Source organism: Chiloscyllium plagiosum, unplaced genomic scaffold (genome assembly GCF_037043375.1).
Source record: "Chiloscyllium plagiosum isolate Xiang-an unplaced genomic scaffold, Cpla_swu_hap1 HiC_scaffold_1, whole genome shotgun sequence".
NCBI lineage: Eukaryota > Metazoa > Chordata > Chondrichthyes > Orectolobiformes > Hemiscylliidae > Chiloscyllium > Chiloscyllium plagiosum.
The window spans coordinates 179,377,757-179,400,570 of record NW_028270139.1 but is presented as its reverse complement, the minus strand read 5'-3'; the positions used below and the strand labels follow the sequence as shown (position 1 = coordinate 179,400,570).

At 51.5% G+C, this 22,814-nt stretch overlaps 1 protein-coding gene across 5 annotated transcripts in view; it reads right to left on the bottom strand.

Moving 5' to 3' along the window:
• Positions 1 to 12,521, bottom strand: part of LOC122553861 (dynactin subunit 1-like) — a 203,046-nt gene extending 190,525 nt beyond the window's left edge. For 2 of the 5 annotated variants that reach the window (XM_087992308.1, XM_087992316.1), the window contains exons 1-3: positions 12,400 to 12,521; positions 12,049 to 12,294; positions 10,474 to 10,555 (exon numbers count right to left, since the gene is read on the bottom strand). In XM_087992308.1, the coding sequence (XP_087848434.1) occupies positions 10,474 to 10,555; positions 12,049 to 12,279 (313 nt within the window). In that variant the 5' untranslated portion in view covers positions 12,280 to 12,294; positions 12,400 to 12,521. The remainder of the gene's footprint in view (positions 1 to 10,473; positions 10,556 to 12,048; positions 12,295 to 12,399) is intronic. The other 3 variants (XM_087992310.1, XM_087992322.1, XM_087992328.1) reach the window with 2 other exon arrangements.
• Positions 12,522 to 22,814: the final 10,293 nt, after the last annotated feature.

The window sequence follows — 22,814 nt, the reverse complement described above, 5'->3', positions numbered from 1 at the left end:
TAAACTTTCCCCCTCTCACCTTAAGTATATGCCCCCTAGTATTAGACATTCCAACTCTGGAAAAAGACCCTGACATCAACCCAACTATGCATCTCAATTTTATAGACGTCTATCAAGTCTCCCCTCAGCCTCTGCCGCTCCAGGGAAAACAACCCCAGTTTTTTCCAGCCTCTCCTTACAACTCATACCTTCTAATCCAGGCAGCAACCTGGGAAACCTCTTCTGCACCTTCTCCAACACCTCCACATCCTTCCTGGAATGTGACTACCAGACTGAACACAATACTCAAGTGTGGCTGAACCAAAATCTAATAAAGCTGTAACATGACATCCTGACTCTTGTATCAATTTCCCAACCAATAAAAGCAAGCATGCCATACACCTTCTTTACCATCCTACCTACCCGCGTGGCCACTTTCAGGGAGTTATGTACTTGAACCCTAGGATTCCTCTGTACAGCAATGCTGTTCAGGGTCCTGCCATTGACTGGAAACTTTTCCTTAATGTTTGATCTCCCAAAGTGCAGTACCTCACACTTACCCTGATTAAACTCTGTCTGCCATTTCTCTGCCCATATTGCAACTGATCGATATCCCACTGCATCCTTTGACAAACTTCTACACTATCCACATCTCCACCAATCTTTGTATCATCTGCAATCTTACTAACCAACCCATCTACATTTCCATCCAAGTCATTTATATATATCACAAACAACAGAGGTCCCAGCACGGATCCCTGCGGAATACCACTAGTCACTGACCTCCAGCCCGAAAATCCCCCTTCCACCACTGCCCTCTGCCTTCTCTGGACAGGTCAATTCCGAATCCATGCAGCCAAATCACTGTGGATCTCATACATTTTAATCTTCTGGATGAGCTGACCATGAGGAATCTTGTCAATCCAAGTAAATGACATCCACTGCTCTACCTCGTTAATCATGCTGACTACAGTTCAACATTCAACACTATTAACCCCTCAAGACTGATTACTAAACTTAGTGATCTCAGACCAAGCCCCACTTTCTGCAAGTGGGCGGCACGGTGGCACAGTGGGTAGCACTGCTGCCTCACAGAGCCAGAGACCCGGTTCAATTCCCGCCTCAGGCAACTGTCTGTGTAGAGTTTGCACGTTCTCCCCGTGTCTGCGTGGGTTTCCTCCGGGGGCTCCGGTTTCCTCCCACAGTCCAAAAATGTGCAGGTCAGGGTGAACTGGCCATTCTAAATTGCCTGTAGTGTTAGGTGAAGAGATAAATGTAGGAGAATGGGTCTGGGTGGGTTGCTCTTCGGAGGGTCGGTGTGGACTTGTTAGGCCAAAGGGCCTGTTTCCACACTGTAAGCAATCTAATCTAATCTAAACTGGATTCTCAGTTTCCTGACCCACAGGCCACAGTCAGTGAAGTTTGGGGACAATATTTCATCCCCCGCAGGGTTACTCAGCCCCTCACTGTACTCACTGTATACCCATGACTGCGTTGCCAAATACCAGACTTTAACCATTTACAAGTTCGCTGATGACACCACCATAGTCAGTCAAATCTCAGATGGCAACAAAACAGACTACAAATGGGAGGTGGAAGACCTGGAAAAATGGTGTACTGAGAACAACCTCGCTCTCAATGCCGGCAAAACCAAGGAACTCATTATTGACGTTCGGTGGGATGTTACTCATGCCCCCCCCTACACATTAACAGCACAGACGTGGAACGAGTGAAGAGTGTCAAGCTCCTGGGAGTGGTCATCCACAACAAGCTTTCTTGGACTCTTCATGTGGACGTACTGGTTACAAAGGCCCAACAACGTCTTTTCTTCCTCAGGCAGCTGAGGAAATTTGGGATGACGGTGAATATCCTCGCCAACTTTTATAGGTATGCCATCAAGAGCATTCTGTCTGGATGTCTCACTACCTGGTACGGCAACTGTACCATTCAAGATTGGAGACGGTTACAGAGAGTGGTGAACTTGGCCCAGACAATCACAAAGGTCAACCACCCATCTATAGAATCCTGGGTGAACACTGATGTAAAGTACTCAGTTAGGGTCTCACCATCCCCCATGTCCTTCTCCTGGGTGAGCACTGATGTAAAGTACTCAGTTAGGGTCTCACCCACATCCCGCATGTCCTTCATCTGGGTGAACACTGGTGTAAAGTGCTCAGTTAGGGTCTCACCATCCCCCATGTCCTTCACCTGGGTGAACACTGATGTAAAGTACTCAGTTAGGGTCTCACCCACATCCTCTGGCTCCAAACCCAGGTTCCCTCCTTTATCCTTGAGTGGCCCTAACCTCTCCCTAGTTATCCTCTTGTATTTAAGTAAGCTATCGAATGCCTTGGGATTCTCTTTAACCCTCCTCACCAAGGTCACTTCATGGCCCCTACTTGCTCTCCTCATTCCCTGCTGGAGTGCCTTCCTGCTCCCTTTATATTCCTCATGGGCCCTCTCTGATTTTAGCTTCCTAAACCTTACATGTGTTTCTTTTCCCCTTTTGACTAAATTCACAGTCTCCCTCGTTATCCAAGGGTCCCTGAACTTGCCATCCTTGTCCCACTTCCTTACTGGGACATGCTGGGCCTGAACTCTCATCAGCTGGTCTTTCAATACGTCAATATGGCTTCTCCCCCATAGCCCTTTGTCCCCTTACTCATCAGGAACCTCTCTAACTTCACCTTAAATACACTCAATGACCTGTCCTCTGCATTAATGAGTCCCACAGATTCCCCACCCTGTGGCTGGAGAAATTCCTCTCCGTCCCTTCACCCAGAGGCTGTGCCCTTGGGTCTGAGTCTCTTGTTCGGATGGAAACACCTTTTCCACACCATCCACTTTATCCAGGCCCCTCAGGATTCTGTTACCTTCAATCAGATTGCTCCCCCTTCGCCTCATCCGAAACTCCATCAATTACAGACCAGAGTTCTCAACCAATCCTCATATGACAAGCCCATATGACAGGATCATTCTTGTAAACCTTCTCTGGACCCTCTCCAAGACCAACACGTTCTTCCTTCCATACAAAACTGCTCACAATATTCCAAATGTGTCTGACCAAGCCTTTGCAGCCTCAGCAGTCCATCTCTGTTCTTATATTTTTGCCCTTTTGAAATGAACGCTAATATTGCATTTGCCTTTCCAACTGCCATCTGAACCTATATGTGAACCTGAAGAGAATCGTAAACCCAAGTGCCTTCTTGCTGCAGATTTCAGAGGTCTTTCCCCATTTAGAAAGCAGTCCATGCCCGAATAAAGTGTATAACCTCACACTCTGTCACAGTGTACTCCATCTGTCACTTCTTTGCCCATTCTCCTAACCTGTCCAAGTCCTTTCTAATCTCCCCACTTCCTCCACATTATCAGCCCCTTCAACTGTCTTTGTGTCAACTGCAAACATTGCAACAATGCCCTCAGTTTCTTTGTCCAGCTCGTTCATGTATATCATGAATGGTGTGGTGCCAACACAGGCACGTGTGGAACTCCCCTGGCAGAGACTCCAACCAGCCGTGATTCCCATGGCTTCCAGCTTTGCCCGGGCTCCTTGATGGCACATGTTAACTTGATGTCAGTGCTGCCCCTCTCCCCTCCGCTCCCCTCCCCTCTGGAATCCAGCTTTTTGTCCATGTTTGACCCAAGGCTGTAATGAGGTCAGGAGCTGAGTGACCCTGGGGGAACCCAAACTGGGCGTCACTGAGCAGGTTATTGCTGAGCAGATGTTGCTTGATAGCTCTGTTGATGACCCTTCCATCACTTTACTGATGATGGAGAGTAGGCTGATGGAGAGTAGGCTGATGGGGCGGTAATTGATCAGGTTGGATTTGTCCTGTTTCTTTATGAACAGGACGTACCTGGGTAATTTCCCACATTGTTGGGTAGATGCCAGTGTTGTAACTGTACTGAAACAGCTTGGCCAGGGGAGCAAGTTCTGGAGCACATGTCTTCAGTACTATTGCCAGAATGTAATCAGGGCCCATAGCCTTTGCAGTAACCAGCGTCCCCAGCTGTTTCTTGATATCATGTGGAGTGAATTAAATTGGCTGGAGACTGGTGTCTGTGATGCTGGGGATCACTGGAGGAGCCTGAGATGGATCATCCACTTGGCACTTCTGACTGAAGATTGTTGTGAATGCATCAGCCTTATCTGGGCTGGGCTCCATCATCATTGAGGATGGGGATATTTGTGGAGCCTCCTCTAGTTATAAGTTGTTTAAACATCCACCACCATTCCCGACTGGATGTAGCAGGACTGCAGAGCTTAGATCGGATCCACTGATTGTTGGATCACTTAGCTCTGTCTATCACTTGCTGCTCATGCTGTTTGCCATGCAAGTATTCGTGTTTGGTAGCTTCACCAGGCTGACACCTCATCTTCAGGTCTGCCTGGTGCTGCTCCTGGCATGCCCTCCCGCATTCTCCATTGAACCAGTGTTGATCCCCTGGCTTGGTGGTAATGGTTGAGTGGGGGATACGTCGGGCCATGAGGTTACAGATTGTGCTGGAGTACAGTTCTGCTGCTGTTGATGACCCACAGTGTCTCATGGATGACCCGTCCTGAGTTGTTAGATCTGTTGAAGTCTGTCCCATTTAGCAGGGTGACAGTGCCACACAACACAATGGAGGGTATTCTCAATGTGAAGGTGGGACTTTGTCTCCACAAGGACAGTGTGATGGTTGTCTGTATATTAAAAGCAGGACAATCCAATCCGGCCAATTACCACTCCATCAGTCTGCTCTCCATCATCAGTATGAGTACAGGAGTTGGGAGGTCATGTTGCGGCTGTACAGGACATTGGTTAGGCCACTGCTGGAATATTGCGTGCAATTCTGGTCTTCCTATCGGAAAGATGTTGTGAAACTTGAAAGGGTTCAGAAAAGATTTACAAGGATGTTGCCAGGGTTGGAGGATCTGAGCTACAGGGAGAGGCTGAACAGGCTGGGGCTGTTTTCCCTGAAGCATCGGAGGCTGAGGGGTGACCTTATAGAGGTTTACAAAATTATGAGGGGCATGGATAGGATAAATAGACAAAGTCATTTCCCTGGGATCGGGGAGTCCAGAACTAGAGGGCATAGGTTTAGGGTGAAAGGGGAAAGATATAAAAGAGACCTAAGGGGCAACATTTCACACAGAGGGTGGTACATGTATGGAATGAGCTGCCAGAGGAAGTGGTGGAGGCTGGTACAATTGCAACATTTAAGAGACATTTGGATGGGTATATGAATAGAAAGAGTTTGGAGGGATATGGGCCGGGTGCTGGCAGGTGGGACTAGATTGGGTTGGGATAGCTGGTCGGCATGGACGGGTTGGACCAAAGGGTCTGTTTCCATGCTGTACATCTCTATTACTCTATGATGGAAGGTGTCACCAACAGAGCTATCAAGCAGCACCTGCTCAGCGACACCCAGTTTGGGTTCCCCCAGGGTCACTCAGCTCCTGACCTCATTACAGCCTTGGGTCAAACATGGACAAAAGAGCTGAATTCCAGAGGAGAGGGGAGAGGGACAGCCCTTGACATCAAGGCTGCATTCAACCGAGTATGGAGCCAGGGCAAATCTGGAATCAATTGGTATGGGGAGCAAACACTCCGCTGGTTAAAGGCATACCTGGCACATAGGAAGGTGGTTGTGGTCGTTGGAGGTCAGTCATCTCAGCTCCAGGACATCTCTGCAAGAGTCCCTCAGGATAGTGTCCCGGGCCTAACCACCTTCAGCTGCTTCATCAATGACCTTCCCTCCACCACAAGGTCAGAAATGGGGATGTTCACCGATGATTGCACAATGTTCAGCACCATTCGCAACTCCTCAGATACTGAAGCAGTCCGTGCTCAAATGCAACAAGATCTGGACAATACCCAGGCTTGGGCCGACAAGTGGCAAGTAACATTCACGCCAGACAAATGCCAGAGAATGACCATCACAAATAAGAGACAATCTAACCACTGCCCCTTGACATTCAACAGTATCCCCCACTGTCAACATCCTGGGGGTTACCATTGACCAGATACTGAACAAGACTCACAACATCAACACAGAGGCTACAAGAGCAGCTCAGAGACTAGGAATACTGCAGCGACTAACTCCCCTCCTGACTCCCCAGAGCCTGTCCTCCATCTACAAGGCACAAGTCAGGACGATGATGGAATACTCCCCACTTGCCCTGGATGAGTACAGCTCCAACAACACTCAAGAAGCTCAACACCATCCAGGACAAAGCATCCCACTTGATTTGCACCACATCCACAAACATCCCCTCCCTCCACCACTGATACTCAGTAGCAGCAGTGTGTGTTATCTACAAGGTGCACCGCAGAAAATCACCAAAAGATCCTCAGACAGCACCTTCCAAACCCACAAACACTTCCATCTAGAAGGACAAGGGCAGCAGATACATGGGAACACCACCCCCTTCAGGTTCCCCTCCAAGCCACTCACCATCCCGACTTGGAAATATATCGCCGTTCCTTCAGTGCCACTGGGTGAGAATCCTGGAATTCCCTTTTTCAGGGACATTGTGGGTCAACCCACAGCACATTAACTGCAGCAGGTCAAGGCGGCAGCTCACTCCCACTTTCTCAAGGGGCAATTAGGGATGGGCAATAAATGCTGGCCCAGCCAGTGACACTCATAGCCCACAAAATGAATAGGTAACAAGAAAAACTTCTACCGATACTGTCATAGATAGCTGCACCTGCAGCTGGTAGACTGGCAAAGATGCCAAGCCTCTCGAAATCCCCCACCCAGAGTACATTCTGTGCCCTTGTCACCCTCAGTGCTTCCTCTGAGTGTTGTTCAACATGGAGGGGTAATGATTCACCAGCCGAGGGAGGGCAGTACGTGGTAATCAGCAGGGGGTTTCCTTGTTCATGTTTAACCTTAAGACACAAGACTTCATGGGGTCCGGAGTCAATGTTGAGGATTCCCAGGGCAACTCCCTCCCGACTGGATCCTACTGTGCTGCCCCCCTCTGCTGGGTGTGTCCTGCTGGTGGGACAGAACATATCCAGGGATGGTGATGGTGGGGTCTGGGATAGTGTCAAGGTGACTCAGTGGTTCGCACTGTTGCCTCACAGCACCAGGGTCCAATGTTCAATTCCCGCCTCAGGCGACTGACTGTGTGGAGTTTGCACATTCTCCCAGTTGTTGCGTGGGTTTCCTCCGGGTGCTCCGGTTTCCTCCCACAGTCCAAAGCTCCACAGGTATTATGCCAAATTGCCCTGCAGTGTCCAGGGATGTGCAGGCTAGGTGGATGTACCATGGAAATGCAGGGTTACAGAGATGGGTTGGGATGCTCTTCAGAGGGAATGCCTGTTTCATACTGTAAGGATTCTATGGTTCTATGACTATGTCAGGCTGTTGCTTGATTTTGATGGGATTTGATTTATTATTGTCATAGATACGAAGATACAGTGAAAAGTGTTGTATTGCGTCCCAACCAGACAAATCATACCTTACATCAGGGTAAGAGAACAAAATGCAGAATACAGTGTTACAGTGACAGAGAAAGATCTCTAATATACGAGAGGTCCATGCATAAGTCTGATAACATCGGGGAAGATGCTGTTCTTGAATCTGTTGGTTTGTTTTCACACTTTTGTATCTTCTGTGTGACCGCAGAGGATGGAAGAGTGGCCGGGCTCATTGCTGATGTTGTCTACTTTCCTGAGGCAGTGAGAAGTGTAGACAAAGTAGAACACTACTCTGTCATGGAATGGACTGCCTTCACAGCTTTGCACTTTCTTGTGGTCTTGGGCAATACCACTTGCCATACCAAGCTGTGATGGATCCCGACAGAATACTCATCTGTGAGACATCATTCCTGATTTTAGCACTTGCCCCCAGCTGTTAAAAAGCATAAGTGTGCAGAGTCAACAGGGCTATTTCTGCCATTATCTATTCCAGTGTCGAAACAGCTGCCTGGTTTTCCATCCAGTTTCATTTCTTTGTTCAGACCTTGTAGTGATTGAGACAACTGAGTGATTGGCTCGACCCACATTGCAGTGGGTCTGGAGTCACATGTAAGGATTTACTGGAGGATATTGGTGAACCAGATGGGCTTTTAAATGCCTCCATCATTTCCTCTGGCAACTCATTCCATACAGGCATCACCCTCCACTTGAAAAGGTTGCCCATTATGTCCGTTTAAATCTTACCCCTTTCACCTTAAATCTATGCCCTCTAGTTCTGGACCCCATTACTCTGAGAAAAAGACCTGGATTACTTACCCTATCCATGCCCATCATGATTTGATAAATCTTTATAAAGGTCACCCCTCAGCCTCCAATGCTCCAGGGAAATCAGCCCCAGCCTGTTCAGCCTCTCCCTGTAGCTCAAATCCTCCAACCCTGGCAACTCCTTTTAAATGTTTTCTGAACCCTTTCAAGTTTCACAAGATCTTTCCGATAGGAGGGAGACCAGAATCGCACGCAATATTCCAACAGTGGCCTAACCAATGTCCTGTACAGCTGCAACATGACCTCCCAACTCCTGTACTCAATATTCTGACCAATAAAGGAAAGCATACCATACACCCTCTTCACTATCCTATCTACCTGCGACTCCACTTTCAAGGAGCTATGAACCTGCACTCCAAGGTCTCTTTGTTCAGCAACACTCCCCAGGACCTCACCATTAAGTGTATAAGTCCTGCCCTGATTTGCCTTCATGACGACCATGTTACCAAACTAGGTCTCCCTGCCTGCACTTAGTTCATATCCCTCCAAACATTTCTTATTAATATACTTATCTAAATGCCTTTTATATATTATATTATAACTGTACCTGAATCCACTACTTCAAGTTTTTTTTTATACCTGTCTCCTCTCACCTTGAAAATATGAGCTCTGGTCTTGAAATCACCAGCCAAGGAAAAGAAATCTGCCATTCGTCTTATTGATACCTTTCATGGTTTTATAAACCATGTGGGTGGCACGGTGGCACAGTGGTTAGCACTGCTGCCTCACAGCACCAGAGACCCGGGTTTAATTCCCGCCTCAGGCGACTGACTGTGTGGAGTTTGCACGTTCTCCCCGTGTCTGCGTGGGTTTCCTCCGGGTGCTCCGGTTTCCTCCCACAGTCCAAAGATGTGCAGGGTCAGGTGAATTGGCCATGCTAAATTGCCCGTAGTGTTAGGTAAGGGGTAAATGTAGGGGTATGGGTGGGTTGCGCTTCGGTGGGGCGGTGTGGACTTGTTGGGCTGAAGGGCCTGTTTCCATACTGTAATGTAATCTAAAAAAAAAACCTCCGCGATGTCACCTGTCAACTCCTATGGGCCAATAAAAAAGTCTGGCACTCTTATATCTCAAACCTTCCATTCCCTGCAACATATTGGTAATCCTCTTCTGAAACCTCTCCAGCTCAATAGGATCCTTCCTATCACATGGAGACCAGAACTGGACCCAGTGTTCCAGAAGAGGCCTCACCAATGTCCTGTACAAACTCAACATGACATCCCAACTCATATCCATAGTCGAGATTAGAGTGGTTCTAGAAAAGCACAGCAGGTGAGACAGCATCCGAGGAGCAGGAAAACCGATGTATCAGGCAAAAGCCCTTTGTCAGGTCTTAGCAATGAAGGCAAGTGTACTAAAAGCCTTCTTCAGCACCCTGTCTACCTATGATGCAAACTTCAAAGAATTATGTACCTAAACCCAGAGGTCTCCCTGTCCCACAATACTATCCAAGACCCTTTACTAAAATGCAACACCTCACATTTATCTGAATTAAATTCCATTCGCCACTCTTGGGATCACTGACCCATTTGATCAAGATCTCTTTGTAATCTTCGATAACCATCTTCACTGTCCACTACACCACCATTCTTAGTGTCATCCGCAAACTTACTAACCCTGCTTTCTACATTCTCATTTAAGGCATTTGTATAAATGTCAAAGAGAGGACCCAGAACTGATCCCTGTGGAACACCGCTGGTAATAAATCTCCAGTCCAAAAAACCCTCCATCACCATCCTGTCTCCTGCCATTAAGCCATTTAGTTGGCAGCTCACCCTGAGTCCCAAGTGATCTAACTTTAGTGATTAGTTTACCATGCGGAGCCTTGTCGAAGGCTTGACTGAAGTCCAAGTAAACAATGGTTACCCCTCTGCTCTCACCAATCTTCTTGATTGCTTCCTCAAACAAAAAAACCTCAATCAAGTTTGAAAGACTCAATTTCCCTTGCAGAAACCCACACTGACTATCCCTAATCAATCCTTGCATTCTAAATGCATATAAATCCGATCTTTCAGAATCACTTCCAACAACTTACACATGAGCAAAGTCAGCCTCAGGTTTATAGCTCCCAGGCTTCTTCTTACAGCCTTTCTTAAACAAAGGTACAACATGAGCCACCCTCCAGTCATTTGGCACCACAACCGTACTTAGAGATGATAGGAATGAGCCCAAACGTACTCAGTTCTCCATTGAGTTTAACATTAATAATTAACAGAACAGAGAGATTTCCAGTGTGTAACCTTGAGAAAGAATCGCCTACCTCGCTTAGGAACCTTTGAAGAGGAGGGCTCCTGTGGGGTTTCAGGGGAAGTGGTGTCAGCACTATCCTCAACAACCTGAATCTGAAACAGAAGCAGAGATATCAGGCCACAGCTGACACCAAATATTTCCATTCAGTTCATCTCCAAACTTCAACCACTCATCCCAAATCCAATAAACAAATGTGTTGCACACGCATGGGAAGGTGTTGAACATAGTGTTAGGTGGCACAGAAACAGTCTAACTAGGATTTCTTTTTGGAACTCTCTCCAAGTTAATAACATGCTTTTGATAGCAGGGGGACCAGAACTGTACACACTATTCCAAACATGGCTTCACCAATATTCTGTACAACCTCAGCTTGACGGCCCAACTCCCATAGTTGAAGAGTGTAGTGCTGGAAAAGCACAGCCAGTCAGGCAGCATCCGAGGAGCAGGAGAATCGTCGTTTTGGGCATTAGCCATCCTCCAGGCAATAAGCCCTCCATCAGGAAGGCAAGCATGCTAACTACCTTCCTAACCACCCTGTCGACCAGTGAGGGCACTTTCAAAGAACTATGGGGGGGGGGGGGGGGGGGGAGAGACAGGGTGGGGGAGGAAAGAGACTAGGCGGGAGGGACAGGTCTGGACAATGGGGGGGTCAGGGCAGGACAGAGGGGGGCACAGGGCTTGGCAGTGCTATTGTTACTGATCCATCCCCTCTCCACACCTCAGTCAGTTGTGATTCAATTTACAAACATGGAGGTGGTTACCTGAAGCAGAGAACATTTAAGTTGCGTTGTGTGATAGCTCCAGGAAGAAACAATCAATCAATCAGATTTTCCAGACTGGCTGTTGAAGTCAAATTAAAGCCATCAAGGTGTAAAAGAAATGGATTTTCTCCAACACAAGCCATGCTTTGGGTAATGTCCTTTTTTAGCCTCATTCCTTTTGCTGAGTAAGTCTCTTCCTCATTGTTAAACAGAAGCTTAACATTGCATTCTTATGGGTTAGTGAGAGACCACCATTTTAAAGCCAAAACAAAAACTGATCTATCAAGCTAGAATTTAGTTCACGATCTAACTCCTTGGGTCATTGCATCAGCTTCAATTAACAATTTCCAACCCCATGGCCACTTCCATTGAGGAGGACAAAGGGCAGCAGATACATGGGAATACCATCAGCTGCAAGTTCCCCTCCAAGCCTGATTTGGAAATACATCACCGTTCCTTCACTGTGGCTGGGTCAAAATCCTGGAATTCCCTCCCTATTGGCATTGTGGGTCAACCCACAGTGCATGGACTGTAGTGGTTTCACAAAGCACTCCCCCACCACCTTCACCAGGGTAATGGTGGGGAGCAATATATGCGAGTACAGCCAACAGTGTCCACATTCCTTGAATAATTAAAAACAAACACCGACAGAGCCCCACCATTACATAAACCACACCCCAATGCAGTAACCCTTGCTGAATTCATGTGTACAGACAGCCACTACAAGTACATGCACCCATTCTAAATGCAGGCATATATATACCCAATTGTCCCTGCAATTTCAAACAGCCCCCTCAAAAACACGGTAACATGAAATACAGTACCTGGGACTGGCGAACAAAGATGCCATGGTTCTCCTCACAAGTGAAATATCGCTTGCCTTGCACTGTGCCATCATTTTTACCCTTGGCGTCATCCAGAATGACTCCAACCCACTTGCCAGAGGCAAACATTGTGGCACCCACATAAGCGACAGTACCACGATGTCCCTTCCCAATCACTTCTACACGTGAGCCCACCTTCAAGGGCTTGCCAGCTCCTGCCTCACCACTCATTCTGCTGCTGCTCGTCTGTGAAGAAAACATAATAGTGATTAACAAAAAGCAGCACCAAGTGAGTGAGTGAGTAAGCGTGTGAGAGAGAGAGAGAGAGAGAGAGAGAAAACCAAAACGTGCCTGAGTAAAGGAAATCTACAGAAGCACGTTGTGGGCCGGAGATCCAAGTACCAGGTAGAGTCAGACAGCATGACATACACTTAACTGCTGAGAGATTAAATAATGCTCTGAGTATCAGAGTTTTGGATATGAATACCCAACACCACAAGGCCAGGAGATCTGGCCCAGCACCAGCAAAATCACTGAAAGCAGGAGAACCAGCCTCAGCTATTTACAGCAGCTCAGTGGTCTCTGCTGCTGGGGGAAATGCTGAAATCTATTGCGACAAAGGCTCATTGTTACTTCCCTGCCGAAGCTATCATGTGGTTGTTGCTGATTGCTTATTAGAGATAAACCCAGAGGAAGTTCCCAGCATCCCATTCTGCCCGATGACAGCCAGGCAACTCTCCTGACCAGACCAGCCACACAGCCTTCAATCATATCATAACCACAACATTCTGACTGTCTGCAATTCAAACAAGTCCCACATCCTCAAATATCACACACTTTATTACAAAATGAGTGTGCTCTGAGGGTGATTCTATCTCAGCCACAGAGTGTGTAACAGGGACAGCATAACAGAACCCTCAGAATCTCAGTGCTGCTGCCATTTGACCAACAGTGTCTGCACTGACTCCCCAAGTGGGCATCTTGCTCTGTACCATTCCCCTTTGTGTTTCAGCCAAAGGCAAATGCTTCTCACCAATTGATTTGCTTCATTTACAATGTTATTATTTCAAATCTCTTCCCTCTCACCCTCAATTCTTTTATGAAAGGGAACAGCTTCTCCTATTCTATTCTGTCAAGGCGTCTCCATATTTTCAAAAATTCAGTGCAACCTTAGAACATGGAACATTCCAGAGCAGTACAGGCCCTTCGGCCCTCGATGTTGTGCCAACCTGTGAAACCAATCTGAGGCCCATCTCACCTCCACTATTCTATTCTCATCCATATGTCTATCCTATGCCCATTTAAATGCCCTTAAAGTTGGCGAGCCTACTGCTGTTGCTGGCAGTGCGTTCCACACCCCTACTACAATGAGTAACGAAACTACCGCTGACATCTGTCCTGTATCTATCACCCCTCAATTTAAAGCTACGTTCCCTCGTGCTAGCCATCACCATCTGAGGAAAAAGGCTCCACAAATATCCCCATCCTCAATGATGATGGAGCCCAGCCCAGATAAGGCTGCTGCATTCACAACAATCTTCAGTCAGAAGTGCCAAGTGGATGATCCATCTCAGCCCCTGCCAGTGATCCCCAGCATCACAGACACCAGTCTCCAACCAATTCAATTCGCTCCACATGATATCAAGAAACAGCTGGGGACACTGGTTACTGCAAAGGCTATGGGCCCTGATTACATTCTGGCAATAGTACTGAAGACTTGTCCTCCAGAACCTGCTGTTCCCCTAGCTAAACTCTCCCCATACAGTTACGACACCGGCATCTACCCAACACTGTGGGAAATTGCCCAGGTATGTGGAATGCATAAAAAGCAACCAATCCAACCCAGCCAATTACCGCCACATCAGTCTACTCTCCATCATCAGGAAAGTGATGGAAGGGTCAGTAACAGAGCTATCAAGCAGCACCTGCTCAGTGACGCCCAGTTTGGGTCTCCCCAGGGTCACTGCAAGAGGGAGCCAGAGCACCCAGAGGTAACTCATGCAGACAGAGAGAGAATGTGTCAACTCCACACAGACTGTCAGTCATTTAAAGCTGGTATCAAACCCAGCTCCCTGGCGCTGTGAGGTAGCACTGCTAATCATTGCTGCCCCAAATAATAAAAGAAAGTTTGCAGAGGACACAATGATTGGCTGAGTTGTTGACAGTGAGGAGAAAGGTCTTAAACTACAGGATATAGACAGACTGGGCGGATGAGAGTGGCAGATGGAATTTAATCCTGATAAATGTGAGGTGGTGCACTTTGGAAGAAGGAACAAGTCAAGGGAGGACTCAATGAAGGGCATGATGTGGAGATGCCAGTGTTGGACGAAGGTAGACAAGACCAGGAGTCCATATGACACCAGGTTATGGTCCAACAGGTGTGGTTAAAATCACAAGCTTTTAAAACACTGCTCCTTTGTCAGATGGAGGTGAAGGAGCAGTGGTCTGAGAGCTTGAGATTTCAAATAAACCATGTGACTTCTGACCATATTTATATAAGGTAGGATTTGTCTGGATAGCATGCAAAACAATACTTTGCACTATATCTCAGTACGTGACAATAATAAATCAAATCAATCTCTCTTCCTGAAATGTCTTTACTGTCCAGACTTACACCACGCTCTGGAATAGTGAATTGTACAGATTTGAATACAGGGAGAACTAGCCATTTGGATACAGAACTGGCTCAAAGGTAGAAGACAGAGGGTGGTGGTTGAGGGTTATTTTTCAGGCTGGAGGCCTGTGACCAGTGGAGTGCCACAAGGATCGGTGCTGGGGCCTCTACTTTTTGTCATTTACATAAATAATTTGAATACGAGCATAAGCGGTACAGTTAGTAAGTTTGCAGATGACACCAAAATTGGAGGTGTAATGGGACAGCGAAGAGGGTTACCTCAGATTACAACAGGATCTGGACCAGATGGGCCAATGGGCTGAGAAGTGGCAGATGGAGTTTAATTTAGATAAATGCGAGGTGCTGAATTTTGGGAAAGAAAGTCTTAGCAGGACTTATACACTTAATGGTAAGGTCCTAGGGAGTGTTGCTGAACAAAGAGACTTGGAGTGCAGGTTCATAGCTCCTTGAAAGTGGAGTCGCAGGTAGATAGGATAGTGATGAAGGCGTTTGATATGCTTTCCTTTATTGGTCAGAGTATTGAGTACAGGAGTTGGGAGGTCATGTTGTGGATGTACAGGACATTGGTTAGGCCACTGTTGGAATATTGCGTGCAATTCTGGTCTCCTTCCTATCGGAAAGATGTTGTGAAACCTGAAAGGGTTCAGAAAACATTTACAAGGATGTTGTCAGGGTTGGAGGATTAGAGCTTTCGGGAGAGGCTAGGGCTGTTTTCCCTGGAGCGTCGGAGGCTGAGGGGTGACCTTACAGAGGTTTACAAAATTATGAGGGGCATGGATAGGGTAAATAGACAATGTCTTTTCCCTGGGGTTGGGGAATCCAGAACTAGAGGGCATAGGTTTAGGGTGAGAGGGGAAAGATATTAAAGAGACCTAAGGGGCAACTTTTTCACACAGAGTGGTACATATATGGAATGAGCTGCCAGAGGATGTGGTGGAGGCTGGTACAATTGCAACATTTAAGAGACATTTGGATGGGGATATGAATAGGAAGGGTTTGGAGGGATATGGGCCGGGTGCTGGCAGGTGGGACTAGATTGGGTTGGGATATCTGGTTGTCATGGATGGGTTGGACCGAAGGGTCTGTTTCCATGCTGTACATCTCTATGACTCTATGACTTTGACAGAAGGAATTTCTCATGTGTTTTAACTCTAGCACTTCTTGACTTAAAACTATGATCTCTCATTTGAGGGCCATCTACAAGGATCCACGCACATCATCTTCCTGCCATCTCCAGCAGATTACCATGAAATACATCTTTTTCTCGGTCCCTTTTCAGTATTACATTGGGACCATTCCCGCCATGACATTCTGGTTCACTGCTCAGTAGTCCCCAACATTGTGTTACAAGCCCATGGTAGCTTTCCAGTTGCAGGTGTAATGCACTGTTTTACCTCCTCCCTCCTCAATGTCCACATACTCCTTCCAAATGAAGCAGCAATTTCCTTGTCTACTCTCCTGTATTCATTCCCAACAATACGGACTCCTCTCCACCGGAATGGGTGACCTCTGCTTATTCCTCAGGTCTGACCTTGACCTTCCTGTCACTTGTCATTTCAGTATGCCACACTGCTCCCTTTTCTGTCCTGGGCCCGCTGCAGTGTTTCTCTGAAGCCCAACATGAGCTGGGAGAACAGCATCTCACTTTCCCTTTACAGCACTGGGCAATATTCAGGATTCAAACTTTGTAGCAGGAACCTGTTTTCCTTTTGGATTCCTCACCTGGACAGCTCCAAGCTCCCTGCCCGAATGTCTGGTTTTCTCAGAGCAGACTGATATTTTGCTATTAATACCCTCTCTGGAGCTCTCTCACCTCTTTACAACTGTTACTACTCCCTCAGCCTTTGGTTCTAAAAAACTCGTGAGCTTTAATCCATTTCCAACAGCAACTATTGTTTACCCTTCGTTTCCTGTTACTGAGCCAATTTTGGTCCAATTCAACCCATGGGCTATCCCATGGGCTTTAATGTTTCTGACCAGACTGAAATTGTCAAATGCTTTACTAAAATCCATGTAGCTAATGTCCATTGCTCAACCCTCAGCGATCCTATTTGTCACTTCCTCAAGGAATTCAATCAAATTTGTAAGGTATGACCTTCACTTAAAAATGCCATGCTGACTATCCCTGAATAGTCCAGGCCTTTCTAAGTTACAGTTTGTCCTATCTCTCAGGATTGATTCTAACAATGTGCCCACCAAAGAAAGACCAACTGGCATATAATTGTTTGGCATTTTCTATGTACTCTTTTTAAACAATGGAACCACATTTTCATTTCTCCCGCCCTCCTGCACCTCAACTGTGTCCAGTGAAGATTGGAAAATAATCCTCCCTGACCTCTTTCAACACCAGAGGGAATAATCCATCCTGCCCTGGTGACTTATCCACTTTCAGGACTCAAACACTTCCGAGATTATGAAGAATATTTTGTTCAATATCTCATTGCACCTCATGGATTACTATTTCCACATTATCTCTATCCTTTCTGAATAAGACGACAAATAATTCATTTAAAGATCTTCCACAGATCCTCTGCATCTTCACACACGTTCCCTTCTTCATTTATCTATAAGGAAAATGAGGGGCCTAACTACCATTTTGTTCTTTATATTCCAGTAAAACATCTTTGGGTTTTGCTTTATCTTGCTGGCTAATATTCTTTCATGCCCTCTCTTTGGTTTCCGTATCTCTTTAATTAAAACTTGACCCCGTACTTTATACACTGCCTGGAGGCGACCTGCAGATTTGAGTTTTTATGGCTACCATGAGCTATCCTTTGCTGTTTGAATCCCCTGGGTTTTTATGGACAATCATGGGACGTTTCGATTTGGCACCATACACTTTCTCTCCCCATCCACCTCTCTTTCCAGCACAAGTCTCCTTCCTGTCCCCCTCCCGTCGCTCTCTCTCTCTCTCTCTCTCTCGTCCCCCATAATCTTGCTCTTTCTCACACAGTGCCTCTGTTCTCTCTCTCTGCCCGGCTCTGCCACACTCTATCCACTGCTCCACACTTCTTCCACTCTCCCTCTCTGTGTCAAATCCTCTGTTCCCTGCCCCCTTTTCTTGCACTCTCCCATCATTCTTGCTGACTTGCTCTACCTGACTCGCTCTCTTCTTACCCTGACCAAACCCACTTTCTCACTCTGGCCTCTCTATTTGCCGGTGACAGTACAACACTGCGGCTTAGCACCGCTGCCTCATACCACTAGCGACCCGATGCAATTCCAATCATCGGCAAGTGTCTACATGGGGTTTTATACATTCTCCCCGTGTCTGTGAGAGTTACGTCTCACATGCCAGGAAGATTGGGGTGAGGTGAGTTGGCCGTGGGAAATTGTCCTGTGGTGTCCAGGGATATGCAGGTTAGGGTGGTTTGGCCGTGGGAAAATTGACCTGTAGTGTCCAGGGATATGCAGGTTAGGGTGGATTGGGAAATGCAGTGCTGTGGTGGGGGGTGGGGGTGGGGGGTGGGGGGTGGTGGGGGGTGGGGGGTGGGGGTTGGGGGTGTGGGGGGGGGTGGGGGGGGGGGGGGTGATGTGTGTGTGAGATGGTGTTGTGAGGGTCAGTATGGATGTGATGCTGTGAATGGCCTTCCGGGACTGTACACGGATACCCCACCCCCTGGTGTGTCTCATCTTCCCACCCCCTCTCCCCCCGGTACTGCCCCCCCCCCCCCCCCCCCCCCCGCCGACTCACTCTCTCTCCCCGGTACTGCCCCACCCCCCTCTCTCTCTCTCTCCCCGGTACTGCCCCCCCTCCACTCTCTCCCCGGTACTGTGTCTCTCCCCCCCCTCCCTCCCCGGTACTGTGTCTCTTTCCCCCCTCTCCCCGGTACTATCCCCCCCCCGTCCCCCTGTCTCTCTCTCCCCCCCAACCCGTCACTCTCCCCCCCCCACCCGTCACTCTCCCCCCCCCTACCCGTCACTCGCCCCCCCCCACCCGTCACTCTCCCCCCCCCACCCGTCACTCTCCCCCCCCCTACCCGTCACTCGCCCCCCCACCCACCTGTCTCTCTCTCCCCCACCTGTCTCTCCCTCCCCCCCACACCTGTCTCTCTCTCCCCCCACCTGTCTCTCCCTCCCCCCCCACATCAGTCTCTCTCCTCCCCCCACCTGTCTCTCCCTCCCCCCCCACACCAGTCTCTCCCTCCCCCCCCACACCAGTCTCTCTCTCCCCCCACACCAGTCTCTCCCTCCCCCCCCACACCTGTCTCTCCCTCCCCCCCCACACCTGTCTTTCTCTCGCCCCCCCATCTCTCTTCCCCCCAGCTGTCTCTCCCCCCCCACCTGTCTCTCCCCCCCCACCTGTCTCTCCCACGTCTCTCTCCCCCCACCTGTCTCTCTCTCCCCCCCAACACCTGTCTCTCTCTCTCCCCCCCCCCCCCGGCTCTCCCTCCCCCCCCACCTGCTCTCTCCCCCCCCCCCACCTGGCTCTCCCCCCTCCCCACCTGGCTCTCCCCCCCTCCCCACCTGGCTCTCTCCCCCCCCCCCCCACACCTGTCTCTCCCCCCCACCTGGCTCTCTCCCACCCCCCCCCGACACCTGTCTCTCCCCCCACCTGTCCTCTCCCCCCCACCTGTCTCTCTCTCTCTCCCCCCCCCTTGCTCTCTCTCCCCCCACCAGTCTCTCCCTCCCCCCCAACACCTGTCTCTCCCTCCCCCCCACACCTGCCTTTCTCTCCCCCCCACCTGTCTTTCTCTCACCCCCACCTGTCTTTCTCTCGCCCCCCCGTCTCTCTTCCCCCACCAGTCTCTCCCTCCCCCCCCACACCTGTCTCTCCCTCCCCCCCCCCACACCTGTCTTTCTCTCCCCCCCACCTGTCTGTCTCTCCCCCCCACACCTGTCTCTCTCTCCCCCCCGACACCTGTGTCTCTCTCACCCCCCCAGCCCCGGCTCTCCCCCCCAACCCACCTGGCTCTCCCCCACCCCCTTGCTCTCTCTCCCCCCCACACCTGTCTCTCTCTCCCCCGCCACACCTGTCTCTCCCTCCCCCCACACCTGTCTTTCTCCCCCCCAACCTGTCTCACTCTCCCCCCACCTGTCTCACTCTCCCCCCACCTGTCTCTCTCTCTCTCCCCCCTTGCTCTCTCTCCCCCCCCCACACCTGGCTCTCTCTCTCCCCGCCCCCCCCCCCATACCTGGCTCTCTCTCGCCCCCCCCCCCCCAACACCTGGCTCTCCCCCCCCCCCCCACACCTGGCTCTCTCTCCGCCCCCCCACACCTGGCGCTCTCTCCCCCCCCCCACCCCACACCTGCTCTCTCTCTCCCCCCCCCCCCACCTGGCTCTCTCCCCCCCCCCCACCTGGCTCTCTCCCCCCCCCCCCACCTGGCTCTCTCCCCCCCCCCTTCACCTGGCTCTCTCTCTCCCCCCCCCCCCCCCCACACCTGGCTCTCTCTCCACCCCCCCCGTCTCTCTCTCCACCCCCCCCCGTCTCTCTCTCCCCGCCACACCTGTCTCTCTCTCCCCCCACCTGTCTCTCTCTCTCACCCACCTGTCTCTCTCTCTCACCCACCTGTCTCTCTCTCTCACCCACCTGTCTCTCTCTCTCACCCACCTGTCTCTCTCTCTCACCCACCTGTCTCTCTCTCTCACCCACCTGTCTCTCTCTCTCACCCACCTGTCTCTCTCTCACCCACCTGTCTCTCTCTCCCCCCACACCTGTCTCTCTCTCTCCCCCCACCTGTCTCTCTCTCTCCCCCCACCTGTCTCTCTCCCCCCCCACCTGTCCTCTCTCTCCCCCCAACCTGTCTCTCTCTCCCCCCCACACCTGTCTCTCTCTCCCCCCCACACCTGTCTCTCTCTCCCCCCCACACCTGTCTCTCTCTCCCCCCCACACCTGTCTCTCTCTCTCACCCACCTGTCTCTCTCTCTCACCCACCTGTCTCTCTCTCTCTCCCCCCACCTGTCTCTCTCTCTCTCCCCCCACCTGTCTCTCTCTCTCCCCCCACCTGTCTCTCTCTCCCCCCCACACCTGTCTCTCTCTCCCCCCCACACCTGTCCTCTCTCTCCCCCCCACACCTGTCTCTCTCTCCCCCCCACACCTGTCTCTCTCTCCCCCCCACACCTGTCTCTCTCTCCCCCCCACACCTGTCTCTCTCTCTCACCCACCTGTCTCTCTCTCTCACCCACCTGTCTCTCTCTCTCACCCACCTGTCTCTCTCTCTCTCCCCCACCTGTCTCTCTCTCTCCCCCACCTGTCTCTCTCTCCCCCCACCTGTCTCTCTCTCCCCCCAACCTGTCTCTCTCTCCCCCCACCTGTCTGTCTCTCCCCCCCACACGTGTCTCTCTCTCCCCCCCACACCTGTCTCTCTCTCCCCCCGACACCTGTGTCTCTCTCACCCCCCCAGCCCCGGCTCTCCCCCCCCAACCCACCTGGCTCTCCCCCCCCCCCCCCACACCTGTCTCTCCCTCCCCCACACCTGTCTTTCTCTCCCCCCAACCTGTCTCTCTCTCCCCCCACCTGTCTCTCTCTCCCCCACCTGTCTCCTTCCCCCACCTGTCTCACTCTCCCCCCACCTGTCTCTCTCTCTCTCCCCCCTTGCTCTCTCTCCTCCCCCCCACACCTGGCTCTCTCTCTCCCGCCCCCCCCCATACCTGGCTCTCTCTCGCCCCCCCCCCCAACACCTGGCTCTCTCTCGCCCCCCCCCCCAACACCTGGCTCTCCCCACCCCCCCACACCTGGCTCTCTCTCCCCACCCCCCACACCTGGCTCTCTCTCCCCCCCCCCCACGACCTGGCTCTCTCTCCCCCCCCCCCCCCCCCCCGTCTCTCTCTCCCCCCCCCACACCTGTCTCTCTCTCCCCCCCCACACCACACCTGTCTCTCTCTCCCCCCCACACCTGTCACTCTCTCCCCCCCCACACCTGTCTCTCTCTCCCCCCCACACCTGTCTCTCTCTCCCCCCCACACTGTCTCTCTCTCCTCCACCTGTCTCTCTCTCCCCCCACCTGTCTCTCTCTCCCCCCACCTGTCTCTCTCTCCCCCCACCTGTCTCTCTCTCTCTCTCTCCCCCCCCTTGCTCTCTCTCCCCCCCTTGCTCTCTCTCCCACCCACACCTGTCTCTCCCCCCCCCCCCCACACCTGGCTCTCCCCCCCCCCCCCCCAACACCTGGCTCTCTCTCCCCCCCCCACCTGGCTCTCTCCCACCCCCCCCCCCGACACCTGTCTCTCCCCCCCACCTGTCTTTCCCCCCCACCTGTCTCTCTCTCCCCCCCCCCCCCTCCTTGCTCTCCCCCCCCCCACCTGGCTCTCTCCGCCCCCCACACCTGTCTCTCGCCCCCCACCTGTCTCTCGCCCCCCACCTGTCTCTCCCCGCCGTCTCTCTCCCCCCCCACCTTCTCTCTCCCCCCCCACCTGTCTCTCTCCCCCCTTCTCTCCCGCCCCCCACCTGTCTCTCGCCCCCCACCTGTCTCTCGCCCCCCACCTGTCTCTCGCCCCCCCACCTGTCTCTCGCCCCCGCACCTGTCTCTCGCCCCCCCCACCTGTCTCTCGCCCCCCCACCTGTCTCTCGCCCCCCACCTGTCTCTCGCCCCCCACCTGTCTCTCGCCCCCCACCTGTCTCTCCCCCCCCCACCTGTCTCTTCCCCCCCACCTTCTCTCTCCCTCCTCACCTTCTCTCCCCCCCCACCTTCTCTCCCCCCCCCACCTGTCTCTCCCCCCCACGTCTCTCTCACCCCCCACCTGTCTCTCCCCCCCACCCGTCTCCTCCCCCCCACCCACCCGTCTCGCTCCCTCCCCCCCACCCGTCTCGCTCCCTCCCCCCCACCGTCTCGCTCCCTTCCCCCCACCCGTCTCGCTCCCTTCCCCCCACCCGTCTCGCTCCCTTCCCCCCACCCGTCTCGCTCCCTTCCCCCCACCCGTCTCGCTCCCTCCCCCCACCCGTCTCGCTCCCTCCCCCCACCCGTCTCGCCCTCTCCCCCACCCGTCTCTCCCTCTCCCCCCACCCGTCTCTCCTCTCCCCCCACCCGTCTCTCCCCGCCGTCTCTCTCCCCCACCTGTCTCTCTTTCTCTCTCCCCCGCATCTCTCTCCCCCGCATCTCTCTCCCCCCCACCTCTCTCCCCCCCACCTCTCTCTCCCCCCCACCTCTCTCTCCCCCCCACCTCTCCCTCCCCCCCCACCTCTCCCTCCCCCCC